The sequence below is a fragment of the Kryptolebias marmoratus genome, linkage group LG21, assembly GCF_001649575.2.
Source record: "Kryptolebias marmoratus isolate JLee-2015 linkage group LG21, ASM164957v2, whole genome shotgun sequence".
NCBI classification, from domain to species: Eukaryota; Metazoa; Chordata; class Actinopteri; order Cyprinodontiformes; family Rivulidae; genus Kryptolebias; species Kryptolebias marmoratus.
The window spans coordinates 1,778,420-1,797,141 of NC_051450.1; the positions used below are offsets into that span (position 1 = coordinate 1,778,420).

The 18,722-nt window shown below is 36.4% G+C and overlaps 1 protein-coding gene across 2 annotated transcripts in view; it reads left to right on the plus strand.

Moving 5' to 3' along the window:
* The window catches only part of LOC108245193 (partitioning defective 3 homolog), a 485,244-nt gene that overhangs the window by 154,041 nt on the left and 312,481 nt on the right, over positions 1-18,722 (plus strand). For both annotated transcript variants that reach the window (XM_017431897.3, XM_017431896.3), the window contains exons 4-5: positions 1,756-1,940; positions 4,585-4,722. In XM_017431897.3, coding sequence (XP_017287386.1) covers positions 1,756-1,940; positions 4,585-4,722 — 323 coding nt within the window. The remainder of the gene's footprint in view (positions 1-1,755; positions 1,941-4,584; positions 4,723-18,722) is intronic.

Genomic DNA, 18,722 nt, shown 5'->3' on the forward strand with positions numbered 1-18,722 from the left:
CAAAATTAAACGAAATAAACATTTGAAATATATGAGTTTGTATGTAATGTATGAATATAATATACAAGTTTCACTTTTTAAATGGAATTACTGAAATCAATCTACTTTTTCATGATATTCTAATTTTATGACCAGCACCTGTATTACTACCCCCACCGCCAGGCTAAGCTCCGCTTGTTTATTGTGAAATAAGTCCATTTTTCTACACGTTTTTTTCCCCAGAGGGCACCCCGTTGATCACCGCGCGAGGGTGCGTGCGCAAACAGTGACGCAATCGCACTGTCCCTGCCACTGCACGAAGGCCCCGAGTGGTGTCGCGTTGCATGGTCATGCACCTGCCAATTTTTGTAACTCCGCGCACGCCGCGCTCCATTCAAAATGGACGATTTCAGCACTCAAGCGGAGCTGGTTCTCCTGTATCAGCATTTCTATGATCCCTCTATGAGAGATCACAAAGATAATCAAACTGTTCAAAACTCATGGAAGGAGATTACTGCTGCAGCAGATAAAAAGGAGTGTTTATAAACCACAATGGTTAGTTGAGCTGAAATTCAGCGGGTGGCTTTACAAGACCAAATATGGTAAGCATGTTTTGTCGTGAAAATTTTAATATGATGCGTGCTAATTTATCCTTGTTTAACAGTAAAATTATGCCATTAAATTCAGCATTAGATATGCTTTGTATTGTTGTTCTCTATTGTTATTCATTGGCCTTGGCGTGAGACGTGTGTTGGTGCTTTGTTTGCACTTTTTCATTTATGTCATTTTACAGAAGTTATTAGAATTGCATGCTTTTTAAAGGAGTTAGGCTGAACACAAGGTTAGATTGTTGCATTTTAATTTTTCTGACATAGGTTTTATAGTTTCTGAATATTTTTTCCCCTTAGTTTGGAGTGGAGTATTGGACATATTTTTACAGTCAGATTAAAAGTTATCTTCGGTCAGCATCTTTGATATTTATCAGTCTTGTTTTACGATAGTTAGAAAACTGTTTTTAAAAATCTACTTTAATTATGAACTTCTTAATCTTTGCATCTGACAGAGTTGACCACAAAATTTTATTGGACACGGAAAATACAGTTGGCCTCTGTAGTCATTACAGACTATTTCACTGGTTTAGAACGAACATTACGCAGTTGTTTGTATCAATTGGTGGTTTTATTTCTAACAAAATGGTGTTGTTTGTGGAGTACTCGAGGCTCATTTCTTGGTCCAATAGTATTCAATCTTTAAATTCTTTCTTTTTGCACAAGTTCTTAAGAAACATAACAGAAACTACCATGAATATACAAATAACCTACAGTAGTACCTTTCCTTACCTTTTGATGAGATACATCCTCAAAACTTCCCTGTGTTAGTTTTTATTGTATTTGAATTTTGTGCATTTCATTTTTACTGAGATTTGTATGTGGATGTGTGTGTGTGCATGTGTTTTTGCCTGTGGGTGTCTTTATGTAGTATATACATATATATATATATATATATATATAAAAGTAGATTTAAATTCATTGTGTGTGCTTCTATTTTTGTGTACAATTTCTGACTATATTTATCTTTACTGGTAAGCACATTAGATTTCTTTATGCAGGTAATATGTAAAGCAATATAAATAATGTTTGACTTGACTGCTGAATATTATATTGAGAAAGAGTTGCCTGATATTAAAAAAAAAACAGCAAGTGATGTGATTTAAAGGGGGAAAAAAACTACTTTTATTCTTATCTCTGTCTTTGCACTCTCCTTTCCCCGTGATAGGCATGTCTCTTAATGTCCGTCGCAGTAGTGATCCCTCCTCGGCTGACTTTCCTCCGGGTGAGATCATGGTTGGTCAAGAGGAACCGTCAAGAAAGAACCCAAGTCGTTGGTCCACAACTGCTGGTTTCCAGAAAGTCAACCATAAGCCAAACACAAGTGGTGGCCCAAGCAAATTCGAACAAAAGGTAACAAATAGCTGCACTTACTTTCCTCACAAACACATCCAGATTGATTAAATCAGAACGATACCAAATATCAATTTAATATTAAAAACACGATATTGTCTCCATTCATGATTAGACAACTGTTAGCTAGTTGATACTGATTCTAAAATATCTTACCCTGAAGTTGTTTATCACAGTCCTCGAAATATATTTGAGCTGGATGAACACCATGTTTTGAAGATACACATTCTCAGAAGTCTTCTGCCTTCCTACAGTCACCCTTGTTCCCATTCTTTCTGTTTTTGCCTTCTTGAATCAAAGGGATAACTGTAACAAGTGAAACTTGTTCTCTACTTGTAGATATCCAGCAGTGGTGAAGGCAGTCATTATCTGAAACTATTTCCATCTGGAAACACTTATTTTTTTATCTAAAAAAGATAAGTTGTTAAACACTTTTACTTTGTTTTAGGTTCAACTTTTTGCATCTTTTTAAGACTGATTAGGAAAAAAAGACAAGAAATCTGGTATATCCTCCATGGGGTGTCTGGAAACCACGGGAAGTCATTTAACTTCTCAACACTGTTGTATCTCTAAGGTCGTAACAGGCCTTAAATGAGATGTGTTCACTATTAAACAAGAAGGCTACAAAGGGAAAATATTTGAGTGTTAGGATTATGAAAGTGAAGGTGTGTCTATGTGCTGATCCTATTTGTACATACTTTCACTGTCAAACTGTGGAACAGTCACTAGTAGGAGGTGGAAAATGTTTGGGGTGAAACAGATATTAGATCTTAGAGAATGGTTGTTGAGAGAGTATGTTCTCCAAATAAAAAAGGCAGAGGCCTCAGTTATATCTTTCTTTTTTAACTCTTTTTTTGTGATCTGTGCTTAGTGCACAAAGGTTTTCACATTTCTGAGTTTTAATATTAACTATTTTAGTTCAATTTTATAATAATATGGTGTGACATTATTTGTGAATTATAAACAGTTGCTGTAAATTTAGTTGCAGTTTTTACATATATGACCACTTGCCATTTTTTTGGAACAAAACAAAATTTATTCCAGCCCAGCATGTTTATCATTACTCTTCATCAATAAATACTTATAGCACTCTGCTTGTAGCCTTTTTTGAGCTAAAGCCACTGCAAATTACCAAAGCTAATTGAATACAGACTCAGATTTCTTTTGATCCTTATAAATATACAGTAGATGGTTTTTAGGAAGTGTACTTCTTTATTATTATTAAAAATCAATTATATTTACTGTCATGTATTGATGTTAATACATATTGATAATGTTAAAAACTAACTTGCATTTTTGAACCCCTTTGTCATTTTATTTGTGGTGGGTGTCTGGAGCCTGTTCCTGCAGATGGGACAGAGAAGGGATAGGATTCTCATTTATTTTTAGCCAATAAGCAGCATTTAGTTGAAATTAAAACAGTGTTTTGGGTCCTATTTACACAACTCCAAATAGTTTTTAAATGCAGATTTTTTTGTTGTTGTTTGCACCTTCTAATTACACACAAACTGAACTGAAAAAAAAGTTTAATAACAGTTTGGTTTGAGATGGGGCTGTACTTCATGTTTCAGATCTTTACTGTTTCCATCTTTCATTTAGACTTTCAAACAAATTTCAGTGATGAATTTTTTATGCAATTAGCACTGAATTCAAACCATACACACTATAAACTTATAGGTTTTCATTTGACTGGGATTGTTTCCTTTTTACAAAGCAGGTCAGTTCTGTCCAACTTTCTGACTCCAAACACACCAGTCTCAGTTTTACTAACACTTCACAACTGAAGCCAGTTGGGGTTCTCAATCTTCAGCTGGTCCTGCATACTTTTACAACATCTTATATGTCGTAAAAGTTTGTGGAGAAAAGTCAGTTGTTGCTCTGTGACTCAGACCGCGATGCTATCAAAGCTGTCTCAATATCAGAGACCACATGTTCAGCAGAGTTTTACAGTCCTGTCTGCATTGCTTCCTCTAGCCCCTTCACGCCACTTTAGACCTTTCTAAAGCACACATGGTTTATTATCGCATGCACAGAATGAAAATCAGATTTCTTTATTTTTCATTGTTAGGTGCTATGTGTTGACGTGCAAAAGATAACTTGCATTTTTTCACACATGCTCAGCTTTCTTGCTGCCTGTTAATTATTGCCTGCTTCCATTAATTATGATTATATATTCTGTGTGTGTGTGTGTGTGTGAGGGTGTCTGTTTTTCTGGCTGTCTATTAGCAAAATATCTCATGAATAGTTGATGAATTCTAATGAATCTCTCAGACAGTAGTGATTGGATGTGAATCTACAACTGATTAACTTTTGGAGTAAACCTAGTTTAAAATGACCACCACAATTAGTGAAATTTAGCACACATATAAAAAGACTATAACACAGTCAGCTTTACAGATTTTGGGCTAAAATCTTAACATAACTGAGAGTCATCCCCACACATAAAGTATTTTGAGCACTAACACATTGCGTTAGATATTTGTTTATAGCTTTGGTATGACAGGCAGCAAGGAATGCTACTTTAATTTATACAAGATATTTGATGGCTAAGTCAGTTTAAAGAAACCTTTTCCACTAAAAGTAGGTTCTGATACACAGTGATTTTAGCATTTTTATTACTCTGGCCCTTTCTTGTACATTGCAGGGTAGAGGAACCCAAGCCTATCGAAGTCTCCCTCGTGATGCGAGTGGCTGGACTGCTCAGTTTCAGAGAGAGTTGACTCGATCCTCCCTTAGTGCCAACCATCCAATTGTGGACAGATGGCTTGACCGACAAGAACAGGTATGTCAGCAGATTAGTAATAAATTGTGGGACCACACTGTTTTAAGTTTTATAGCAGAGCTAATATTATAGTGTGTAGAGGTATAGACATACAATTGAACTAAATTAGTATACTAAATTGAAAAATTATTCAGTGAACCAACACAGATTGATTTTTGCCTTAATACTGAAACACAATAATTGATTTGTTTAATTTTATGGTGCCTGGGGAAAAAAAAATTAAAAGTCATCAAGGCGGTATGCATTTTTAATGTAAGACCTACAATACCTAAAAAATAACTAGGTGACAGTGGGTAGGATTTTTTTCTTTTAAGTAATAGGCATTCACCAGAATCAGAATCAGTGAGGGTGGTTTGTAAAGATCTGTGTCACAGTTTCATAATTAACGCATAAATCATAATTCATAAATATAGGAACATAAGTAACAATTCAGTGACCTTCACAGATCACTGATATTTAGCGATGAAGTGACTTTTGTGTCTACCAACACATCAGTCCTTTATGTCTTGGCTTCTTCTTCTGTTAGCTACTTGTTACATGTGTGTTTTTTTTATTTTTTTTAAGAATTCTATTTGAAAAAAAGCAATCTCATTTCAAACATTTGTCATTTGTGATTTAAAAAAAATACTTTACTAGGCAAAAAAACAACACAATCATAAATCTGAAAATGGTTGGACGGATGTTTTAGTTCTTTGTTTGACAGAAATGATACATATTAATGAACACTAGAAGAAACCTTCCAGTTAGCCATACATCTATTATTCATCTGTTCTTATTGGAAAGGTATAATGGAGTCAATCTAAAAACAGAATCTAAAATAAGAATATGCATCGTCTTTACTTTCATTCCCTTAAACACTTATTTTTTCTAAGAACATCTCTAGTCTTAAAGGGGAACAGCTTTGAAAGTATTTATTTAGAAAATAATATACAGAAAAGATAATTAAACTTTACAATCAAGAAACTGTCATCCACCCAAATGGAATTGTACATTAGACCCAGGAGTACATGGATGTTACTTCTCTTAAAACAGAACAATGGATGGTCCTTGCAAAGTCTTGCAAAAGATTGAGAAAGATGCCTTGAGAAAGAGGCAGGTGGCAAGAATTTCTGCAGGTTCCTTGTACACGGTACATAGAATTTCATGATCAAGTGTCTAAGGTACCATGCAAATGTATGGAAGTCTCTTGGGGACATCCCTGAAAGTTGTGAGGAATAAAAAGCTCAAATTCTGTGGGACAAAAGGAAAAACTGTACAATCAAAGTTCAAGCTAAATTTGACAAATCACATTATTTGATAAATGTTATATAGATATTGCATTAAACTAATGGCCTGAATTTGATTGGGCACAAAAACTGTGCAGCAGAAATCTAATACTATGACAGCCGTAGTAGGGCTTCAATTTTCAAGCACACAGGCAAGTCATGGCCAACCAACCAAACATAATGGTGCTAGAGAAAGAGAGGAAGACAGAAGTTTTGATAGATGTGGAAATCCCCACTGACAGAGGCAGAAGTAGCATGAGAAGATTGTGAATTACCAGAGGCTGAACAAACAACTGCAGATGGTGTACAAAGTGAAATCTAAATCCCAGAAGAAATGGACTTATTAAGGGCTTACTCTTCACTTATATAGGTTGTAACAGATAACAAGATTCTTAATAAAACTGCAGTGTCTGTGGCTCATAAGTCAGTGACTGGCAGACATCACACCTCTGTGCTATGAAGTAACAGTGTATAGTCATTGCAGGCTTGTGTCTTCACTTTGCACCTCCTCGCTCTGTTGGTGCTTTATGATTGACTCAGCGTGTGAATGGTCCCTCTACTCCTCAGTCTGTCAAAGGAGAGAAAATATGCTCTCTCTAAAAGTTATTAAAAGTGACGGTGCTTCTCTGCAGGGAGAGCAGAAATGACCTTGAAAAGTGTTGAAGTGCAGAGCTTGATGAGCAGATTTCCCTCCGTTTGTGTGGCAGTCTCTACCTGGCACAGCCAAATATCTGCTCTGACTTGGATGGAAGAGGTTTCATATCTTCATGTAAAAAGAGACCAATGATGGGATGAGACATGATAAGTAACTGAAGATGAAAATAATGAATCAATGACATTTTAAAAGAAAAACAAAACAACAAACAAACAAACAAAAAAAACAAAACAGACAAAGACAGATGATTTATATTCGTTTGGCTTCTTTTGCAAATTTATATTTAGCTTTTCAAGAATCTCATTTGTGATTATCTGCCTGACAAAGGTTTAGGTCTCTTTACTTCTTACACCAGTTTTCTCTGGGTAGACATGTTTGTATTGGTCTAATCTAAAGGAAACATTATTTGGCACCCATTAGGTTTTTTTTTATTTTATTTTATTTTACGTTTTGCTATATTTAGTTTTGCACCATGTACCTGATCGACCGCCTTTGTGTCACTAGGCCTGTTCACAAAATGGTTCTGCAAATTGACCACAAAGACAAGCTCCTTTTTCTGCTGCCCCTGCCTGTTCATAAATGTACGTCTTGTAATGATATAAGCTTACAGAATGAAGGCAGCATAGCAAGTGTGCTGTAGAACTAAACTGCACTGTTTAGTTCTACAATAAAATCTATGTTGGACATTTCTAATTCTGAATCCTGCAGTTGGCTGACTGCACAAACTGTATGCTAACACTAAATCACACGCTTCAGTCATGATGCTAGTTTACCCTAACATATACTATTTTGGCTTTGGTGGCTCATAAACATAACAGCAACGGTTAATTCAAACCCTCTAGACCACATTTGTTTTTACAGAAATTACACCTAGATAGGAAAAAAGGTGCAAGTGTTTTGGACTGAAGCCAGTTGTAGCTAAAGTGATTTTTACACAAACAGTGGAAGAACATAAATTTGTTAAAAAAAATTAAACCACTATGAATCCAGAATTAAATTTTCTGGTTAAAGTATTTAAAATAAATGTACAGTATACCTAATAATATTACAAGATTATTATTTTAGAGCAGGGGTTGTACCAGTAGATTTATGTACATATTTAATGTATAACAGCAAGAATGCCACAGCTTGAGTCCAGGCATGCACACCGTGGCTAATTCTCTTTGCTGGCTGTTTGTAATCCGACAGCTGCATGACTAAGATGAGTCACAAAACACAAATCTGCTCATTAGATGTGAAAGTGTACCTTTCTAAGTGGCACCTTGTTTCACTCACTCAAAGTCTTGATAGCTGCGTTCCCTCCCACCCACGACAGTTTGATATTTTGTCTTCTTTGTCTTTTCGATGGGCACGTCGCACAGCAGTGTAAGATTGCGAGATAAAAATACACAGTGTGGGTTAATTAAAAAGAACTGTGATTGGCGCTAAAGCACTGGTGGGGATAATGAGTGCACACAGATACAAACACTGACACACATACATATATGCCAAGGTTTTAGGAAGAACACCCCAATTAGCAGTTCTTTGTTTATTGTAGATTATCTGTCTGCAATGCTTTTTTTTAATACTTAATGTGTAAAGATAGACAAAAAACAAAGACAAGAAAAAGACAGATCAAACTATTTTTTGTCTTTTTATAGGAACAATTGAAACAATTTTTTTTCAAAGGTTTAAATGCAGGTAGGCTTTAACATCACCAGTTCTGAATCATCTTATTTATTCTTTATACGTGTCATGGAATCATAATTCAACTTAACTTTTAACCTATTTTTTACATAAAATGTTTATTATTGATAGCTGATCTATAGTATGGGAAACAGTTCTGCTACAGTATTTGGTACTGCTCTTAAGGTGCTATTCTTTTCCATTTATATTTAAGTAAACCTTCAAAGATAAGATAATCCCGATGGAGCTGGGCAACACTTCTAGAGACGGCAGTATCTGTCCATAGGATCACTATAAGCTGCATAGAGCTGGGGTTCATGGAAGAGTGGAAGGAAAAACACCATTGAAGAAATAAGGCCTCCATTTGGAATTTGCCAAAAAACAAAACAAAACTAAACACAAACAAACAAACAAAACAAAACAAAAGCATACCCGAGACTCCCTGAACAAGAATGCGCTGTGGTCAGAAGAGACTAAAATGAACTTCTTGGGCATCAAGGAAAACACCATGTCTGGCACAAATCCAGCAACTCTCATGCTGAGATTGCCATCCCCACAGTGAAGCATGGTGGTGGCAGCATCCTGTTGTGGGGATGTTTTCATGAGTATGGAGAGAGAAATGCAAAGTCAGGCTGTCTAAAGTGACACACTGTTTCTTTACACATAAAATAGCATAAAGGTACAAATTTGGACTTACAAATGAATAACAAATAATAGTTTATGTCCCAGAGGAAATCAAAAATAAGTCAAGCTTAGACCTATGCAGGGAAGTGATTATATGTGACAGAGAGGTTTTTATTTGAATATTGTTTAAAATCCAACATCTTGTGTAGCATTTTACTTTTCCCATTTTTTTTTGCAAGCATTTATCACACTCAACAAACGCAAGACCATTTAGCCTGTATTTATATCAGCCAGTTGTCTTTTCTTTAGCTAACTAATCAATAAATTCATTTCAGTGTTAAATGGTTCCTCTCTTTTACACACTCTCTCTCACACACACACACACACACCTTGCTAAATGTGGCGTGGAGTAAAGCATACTTTATTGCCCATATACACCAAGGCCTTATAAGTTATTTTTCATATAAACAGCTGACGTTAATGCTGGCCTATTATCCCACTGATGAATGTTAATGGGCCTTCCCGCTCAACATCACAGGCACACACACACACGCACATTCTCCCTCACACACACACATTTTGATCAGGTTGAGTGGCTCTCCACTGTGTTATTTTGTGGCCTTGATGAGGAACCAGAGACCATTATCATGAGCTGTACCAGAGTCTGGACTGACACCAGCTGTCAATCATAGAAGGATTTAACCCAATCAGCGGCTTGCGCAGATAATGGAAAAGGGGGGATGTGTCTTTGCTGTATTTGTAAAGATCATTATTTTTAATGTGGTGAAAGAGAAACTTTCAGCATATAAATACGCTATGTCATTTAATTTTACATTTACAAGACAAATATCAGTTGTAAACATTTTTGTTGCTTCTTGATTTTTATTGGTATGCACCCTCTGAAGATATTGTTTCATGAGGTTAAGAAAATGACAAATTGAAAGAAAAAAATGTTCAGCAAAACAGATAAAAGAAAAAAAAACAAAAGAAAAAAGCTGTTAAACAACAGTGTCAAAACATGTGAAAACAGCTATAATCACACATTTTTATTCCAGCCTCTGACTGTTGGAGTCTCCCTTGCACCGTATTCAGACTGAAACACCTTGTTTTTGTGCATTTTAAGAGAAACCCAAAGTGTCAAGAAGTCCAGATTGCATTTATTTATTTATTTTTTATTTATATAAAGATTTCTGTCCACATAATTCTGACACAAATACTGAAACAGCCATACTTTACCACTAGGTGGCGAGAATTTTCCCACTAAGAACCATAGTGGCCAAGTCTGCTAATTTGAACTTTGGGTTTGTTTTTCTGTAAATTCAATAAAAATATTAATAGTTGCCGATTCTAGTTTTTTTGGCTTCTTTAAAAAGTGTAGTTGCTTAATTAGGTGTACTCCTGTTTGTCATGACCCTGTAAACTAAACAAAAATGTCTAGCATGACCAGTTGCAGCATTTGTCAGCAACAGCAGGATGGGAGAGGCATGTATTACTGTCCCCACTCTGCCTCTTACAGGCTAGTACTCATTGTCTTTGTTGGTTGGACTGGTTGTTTTTTTGTCATCTTGAGAAAAAAAATCTGCTTACTCCTTGTCCTTGAGTACATATGTAACACTACCATAATAAATTGCTTTGCAAGACCGATGTGTGGTTGAGGATATTTTAAAATACAGAGAAATAACATTTTTAGCTTCTTTCCTAACAAACATAGACTGAGATTTTTTAAATATTTTTTTATTTTAATACTATATACAATTTTCAAAGTCTGAGAATGGTAGGAGCACAGCAAGCAACAAATAAATAAATAAATTGTAAAAACCAATAAAAATAATGTTGTTTTGATTTTTAGGCACAAAGTAATAGTGGGCATGTACAGAATCAGGAGGTATATCATCAATTCTTAAAAACATTGTATCTTGAGTTCACACCAAAAATTAATTTTTCAAATTTTTTCCTGTTTCAGAACTTTTTTTTTTTATAAATAAAATCTTGAATATATATATATATATATATATATATATATATATATATATATATATATATATATATATATATATACTACTATTTTTAGTGGGATGGACAAGGCTTTTTTTTCTTTTCTTTTTCATTTATGCAGTTAACTTTACAGTGGATTCTTTCGATGCTGATAATCTCACATTTTTGACTTTTTCTAACAATCCACTCAACAAAGTAGCATCCATTTATATGTGCATATAAGTGTGTACATTTCTATTTGGTTTATAGAGATTTAGGGATATAAAATATTTTGATTTAGTTGAGGTTATTTACATAAGCTGTGTTATATGGTTTTTAGTTAATATTACATTTAGTTGTATGTTAATGGGTATGGAGTGTTATGGTACATGTGTTCTGACCAAATCATCATAGTACACACATCAGGGACGAGTGCAGGCAGTTAGTCATTTCTTTTAGTCACAGATGACTAATCTGGAAGAGGGTACGGTAAATGTTTTATTTACCTGCATTTTGCTAACTGTCAAGACAGAAAAGGAGTAGAGGAAGTTAGGATTTAAAGCACTCTACAACAAATTAAAGCAATAATGATTAGTTAAGATGAAACAGAAACTTGAAGACCTGCCTGTTTATTTAATTGTTTCAACGCCCTGATGATAACAGTGCAGAGCGAGAGGTGGATGTATGGAAAGTCAAATTGCACACTTTGACATGCTATCTGTAGCAGTCCATTTGTGTATTTATTTGATATTCCTGATATCAAGCTATTTCTCATCCCAGTGGTTAGCCAGCTACATACAATACACTAGCTCTCAGCTAGCAGAGAAGAGAAAAGTGTTTAACATTTTTTTTTGTTTGTTTTGTTTTGTTTTATATTTTTACATTGGGAGATGTAATTCAGTTCTGTATTGCCTTTTGATTCAGCATCAGGTTAATTTATCTAAAACAAACACTAGATTTTGTTGTCTTCCTTGTTTTATTTCTATTTTCTGAACAAAAATTCAGTACGTTTACGCTTTGGAATTTATCAAACTGCTTGTCTGATACGTGGCCTGTAGGTTATTGTTTACAATTCAAATAGGATGGATAAGAGAAAACTGACTATTTTTATTTATAACTTCTTGTAAATTTACCAGCTGACAACCCTGCTGCCTGCTAACTTAAAGCCTTACAGCAAGTATGGTTTGTTTTTCTGCTTCTGGGAGGTTTATTGTCTTTTAAAAATAAATGGATAAAAAGACCTTTAATTTTTTTTCTTTTTTTGTATTGTATCAACACTATGACCCTAAAACCAACCGTGACTTAGTCAGACCATTACAGCCCTAGTGATATGTGCTTAATTCTCAGTGCAGTTGTTGATGAGCGAGCTCGCTCTTTTTTTGCTAGTTTGCTGGCAAAGCCCACACAGTCTGCAGGCCCCAAGGCGAGCTCCAGGCAGTGTTAGAGCAGCTGAGCATGGGGAGACAACTTGGGAATAACCCCCAAATTCGGTTCACCTGACAGTCTCTCATTTTTTGTTTGTCTGTTTCTGTTGTGCCTTTCTTAGCTGGCTTTGTTTCTCTACACTGCTATCTGGTGGATGCAACGTGCATCAATATTATTATACTCTGGACAATGTTTGATCAGGGTCATGGGGTTTATTGAATGCTCAACAGTGGACAGAAAAAAAATAGCAAGCCACATTCCAGAGCAGTGCAACAGTGTAGCTGTTTTGCTGTGGTGCCTTGTGTGTGTTGTCAGAATGGACCTTGTACTCTTTTAGAGCTCACCTCTTAATTTGCCATGAATAACATATAAGAAGGTCAGGCAATTCTAGGAAGATTGGAGATAAAGATGAAGGTCCTTGTGAGTGTTTCGCCCATAGACAACCAGTTCAGTGTTTGCACATAAACACATAAACACCCCACAACACGAGGAGGCGTTCCTCTGCTACCGACCAAACTGGCCGGTGTGAACGCGATGCATTCTTTGCCGAGCCGAGTAGAGCGAAGTAGAGCCGGACATCTGAATTAGGGCCCGTGTAAAAGAGGCATATGCGCGGTCTCCCCTGTGCAAAACAACTATGCTACCTCCTTCCATGGGTTCTTTGCCTTTTGACTATCTTTAAGTTCTTTTCTGCATAAGCATGCCCACAACAAAGTTCTGACAATTCACACAATAGTTGATGCATACCCATGACTGAAAAAATTCTCTTGTGCACAAAACTGACTTTCAGAGCTCAAATGACATAATTTTCATCATGTAACTATACTAGCAACAGCAGGTTTCTTCTCTTTTTGCAAAGTATGATTTCAGTGTTACTGACTTGAATTGTGAATGGAAATCAGATTAAAATTAAGATGTTTATCCATTGACTTTTCTTCTCAGTAGTTTTTAATGTACTTTAGAAATGGCTCCCCTCTCCTTTTCTCTCTCTCTCTCTCTCTCTCTCTCTCTCTCTCTCTCTCTCTCTCTCTCTAGCTCTCTCTCTGTCTCTCTTTCTCACACGCATGCACACACATAAAAAAATCACAGCAAAAAGCAGAACGAAAACGCTAGAAATTTGTGTTTAACATTTCTAAAGAACTTTCAGAATTAATCACAAGCATGATCCAAGTAGACATATGTATCTTCCAAGGACAGTGCAGGAACAGGCTGCCAGCAGGGAATCAGAACAGACTAAGATGAAAATGCTGCTCTACTCAGAAATGGGAATGAACCTTTTTGAAAAGTAATGAACAAATAAGCTGGTATTCTCTCTAGTTCTATTACAAAGCTTCATGACCTTCTCTGTCCTCTTTTAACAGCATATCTTTTGTTTGTTCTTGTTCTTTATTTTCTTTCCTTTTGTACTTTATTGAAAGCTGGGCAACTCAGGCCTTTCCTCTTATCTGGTTTGAACAGGGGACTGGGCAGACATTTTTTTTAGATTGGGAACACTTCAGTCTATCAGCAATTCAGAGCCTGCAAATCTTTTACTTGTCTTGGTCTTTGTGTGTAGATGTGTGGTTAGAAAGTTCAGATCGTGTTTGACTAATTCAGGCTCCAAAGGGTTGATAGCCAAGAATTTTTTAAATTTTTATTCATTTTTAATATTTAAAGTATGTGCAAAATGATCTCCCTGAGAATTTGAAATGTTATGTGTTAATTTACATTTATAACTTTGAAACAATCTACAGTACATTTAGAACTGTTCTTACTGAATGCTTCCTAACAAGGCCAACCAAACAGTTCACATGTTGGCTTTGTTAGAAAGTATTCAAAAAGTTCTATGAGATCTCAAGAGAGCTGTGCAGAAACAAATGATGTAAAGAAGAGTGCAAAATTTCCTCCACAACCATGCGAGAGACTGATGTCGTCATACAGAAACAACTGCTGCCAAAAGTGATTGCTTAAGCTACTGAATCACAGAATGTACTTAGTTTTTTACACATCTATTTTTTTTATTTTCACTTTGTACTTTCTTAAAAAATAATGATGTAGTGGAACCCGATTGGAGCAAAAGAAACTACTCTGTTTAGCACCAGTGGTGCTTAACACCAGTTTAAACTAATGCTGTTTATCCAATAACTGTGCTGCTGCAGTTCTTCAACTGAATGGTAGATTTTTCTCTTAAAAACCTAACACCATTTTTTCTTCTTTTTGCTGTTCCCTCTTCAGGGGTCACCACAGCGAGTCATCCTCCTCCATCCAACTCTGTCTTCTGTGTCCTCTGTCCTCACTCCAACTACATCCATGTCCTCACTAACTGCATCCATATATCTCATCCTTGTCTTCTTCCTGGCAGCTGCATCTCTAACATCCTTTTACTAATACACTAGTTTCAACTTATCTGCTTTATTCCAAGTGGAAACAAACAGGCTTGGACACATTTCATTGAAAAAAATAAGTAAATGATTCAGTTGAATTGAATAATTTTAAATCACTTTAAAACACTTAATATGACTGGAAATAACACTGTATTTCTCAGGATCAAAACTTTTTGATCAAAAGACTCTTCTGCCCATCGTTTACTATTTCCTATACAGCACTGTTAGCATCTTTTTGGTGAGTGTTCTTCTCACCAAAGCTAGCTGTGAACATGTTAATTCTTGATTAGAGTTCATGCATTTGCCGTCTTCGTTTTGCTCCGTGGAGTGAGAAATCACTTTCTCAATGAGAATAATTGAACACGGGCAGGGGGGAGCCAGCTCATTACCCACAAATCACGGGGAGCAGGGGCACCTTAGCTGAAGACAATAATGACTTCAGGGAATAGAACGGGGCCGCCGGCCTGGAGCCAAACCAGCGTGGGCAGCAGAGAACAAAGCTTGAAAATAGCACTGTGCTCTTCTTCCTGTTTTTTTAATTGAGCCGGTCTACTTCTCTCAATGTCCAGCTTTGGAAGATAGTAGTGTAAAAGCAATATGAACAATCCCAGGTCATGGTGTCAGTTTTCCCAAGTCCACTAATGGCTAAAGATTGATACTGTAAATCTATATACACTTCAATTTGACTACCCACAACCAAAATTAATATGTAAAGGTTTAAGTAAGTCTGATATCCCTAAATACAAATATTTTTAAATCCTGAACACTGAAAAGTAATAAAAAAGAAAGATTATGTTCACTAGTTTTCCTAGGAGAAGGTGTTGCTCACTTGTGTACTTCATCAGCTTTTCTTTTTCTTTCTTTTTCATGCCACACATTTCCAGCCAGTGCAAAGTGCCAAATAAGTCCACTCTAACATAATGAGTTTCATTGTCACAATAGACATTTTCACTGTTTTATGGGAGCTGTTTGAAGGCCAATGCTTTTAAGTTGCTGAATGAATGTTACATGGCCCCAGTCAACAGTAAACATCTAAGATGCTGGGCCACAGAGAAACATAAGATGAGGCTGCCTTGTCATCTTTGCTGTGGAGACTCATTTCATTTTTGTTGTACGAAGAGCAAAGCGGTCACAGTTGGATACCAAGTGGGAGAAAGGGGAAGGCTACATTTCAGAGCTGTAGGGAGGAGTCCAAAGCCTTCTGGAAACAGAGGGTGTGTTAAACTCCGACGGATCTGAGAACAGAAGTTTTTGAGTTGTTTTGGTTTTGCATTTGTTTTTGTACATTTGGTAATCTGTTAAGTTTTTTTCTGTGTTCTATTTGTGTTTATTTTCATGTTCTGTATTCTAATCAGCTTTATTTTTTATTCTGGATTCAGTTATTTTGTCTGTTCATTTGAGTTAGTTTCTGTATTCACTACATGCTGACCTTTAGCTAATTATGAAAACTCTTCTTTATTTGTGATTACCTCCCTCAGTACATACAGTATGCTTGCTTTTGGTTGTTCTGTTGTAGTTCATCTGCTGTTTCACCACCCATTGGTTTGGGGGGGGGGGGTCTTTTCTAAGTACATATTTCCCTGGTGATCGTGAATGGCAGTTTCCTGTATTTAATAAAATGTGTAGTAAAGGTTATCTTTTGTTCAGCATCATACTTTCTTCTTGAGTTCTGCATTTAGGTTCTCTCTTCTCATTTATGCTCACATTGTAACACAGTAAAGAGAAAATACATGGTGAACCAGTCAGCCCATTTCTGCTACGCACACCGAGATGAAGCCATGAGGTGCAGATACTTGAAACAATGTCAGGGGAGTCTTTGGAATTTATTTAGATATCGCTGTGTTCAGATTAGGGCACCTTTGGTATGGGGTTTTATCTGTTTATATTTGATGTACATTTATATACAGCACAATATGTCAGTATGCTGGTTGTGAACACCACGTCATCCCATACTAGTTGCTTTCGATTCATAGGGAACCATTTCACAAATCTTAAAAGCATTTGAGATAGTTTGCCCATTTGTTTATTTTTGCAGTGCTGGTACTGTGACTGTTCATAATAATAAACTATGTTTACTGTATCTGGTCTTTTTTAGCTCCTACTTCAGGGTAGTTGGTTTCTTAGCTCAGTAGGTTCTACTGATTGATGGAAGGGGATGTGATTGGTTCATACATAAAGATATGTTGATTGGTCAAACAAGTTCAGGGCTATTTCAGCACCCTCACTACTAAAACCGTATTTGCATTGCTGAAGTAAAAGCTACTTAAAGCCAGTATTTCAGTGGGCTATGACTTGTTGGCACATTGACACATTTTCAGTTGCAATCTCATTCCATTCTTAGTGCGACCTGCGAGCTGTGTGGCCATTTTTTCACAGCCAATTTTTGAAAATTATGACCTGTTTTTGTGTGCACTGTTAATAAAACTGTGTTCTAAGTCATGCATTATATCTCTTTTCCCACATTGTACCCACCTTGACAGCTGCACCTATGTTTATGTTTTAACCTACTGGAGTTCACTTTTGAAATGAGGAGAGACAGATTTGGAGCAATTTTTTTGTGATTATTTTTTATCAATGGTGCAATCAGACATTTGAGGGTATTTTTTTAGATGTTTGCTGTCATAAGAAAATATCCTGTGCAGGTGTCAAAATACAGTAGTGCTTCAGAATAATGAAAACTAAAATGTGAAAGGTTTGACATGGATTCAAGATGTCCACTCTACCTTCGCAGCTATTTTGAGAGAAATTTTGGACAAATTTTTTGACAATGGTCAAAATTCAAGCAGCAAAAATGGGAGCGCCTCTTCGACTCTCACACCAGGGAATTTAAGAAATCTCTCAACTGTTTTGAGAAACTTTGGAACCTACCTTGTGAATGCTGTTTGCTGTTTGCAGTCTAGTCTCCAACAGTTGTAGCCAAGTAAGGTTTTAACTTTTGCTGTTGTCGTCCATGACATACTCTTCTCTGAACATATGCAGCACAAAGTAGACTGGTATGTTATTGACAGGGGCAGGCACTGATGGACGCAGGGACTGAACAGAGAGTGCAAAGAGGCGTTTATTAGGGATTAAACTTCTTCCAGGCTGACGGGCCTGGATCTAAGCCAGCGGGTCCAAATCCGGTCAGGACAGTGTCCAGATCTCAGGGACAGGGGGTCAGAACCAGGAGGTCCAAATCCAGTGGAGAGGGTCAGGATCAGGGACAGGAGAGGCCACTGGGTAGAAGGAAGAGACAGACAGGTTAGTAACCAGACAGTTTGGTCAAGCTTCTAAGGCAGGTCTGAAGGTGTTACCGCTGAGGGTTTCACAACAATCTGACGCCGTGCAGGGGGAAGCTCCATCCTTATATGGCAGCAGCTGGAGATCAGGGTGATGATCATCAGGTGTGAGGAGACACAGCTCAGCAGCAGCTGTGACAGTTATACAACTCTTGGCTCCTCTAAGTCCTTCAAAATATTTGTAGCACGCTGTTAAACTTACCAAGAAATTCTAGCCTACCACAGTTTCAACTATAGTATCCTCTGTCATTGTTGGTGAACATCACATGCATAAGGAACATGGCCACACTGACCATTGATCGAGTGTTTGGCAATCAGGGTTTCTTTGGTGGTACAAAAGGCCTTATAATTAGTCTATAGTGGGTCAAACAATCCTTTTATCCATCACATAGTCCTTGGAATTGTTTGCTCCAAAAGTACCTTCTGATGTAATGAACCGTTGCTGAGTGAAACTGTTTTGCAATTTATTTATTTTTTTTAATTTTACATTACAGTTTGCTTCAGATTTTTAGCAAACACATTGTGACTATGATTTTTTTTTTTTTTGAAAAACAATAATAGACTCAAGTATTTAAAACAAGGAAATGTTGATGCTAGTTTTTTCATCATGCATGGGACACTATCAAAAAATTATGTGTGTTGGAAGACATTATTTCACCATTCATGAAGACAATTAATACAAGGAAACATACAATGTGTGTGTGTGTGTGTGTGTAATTGTATATATATATATATATATATATATATATAT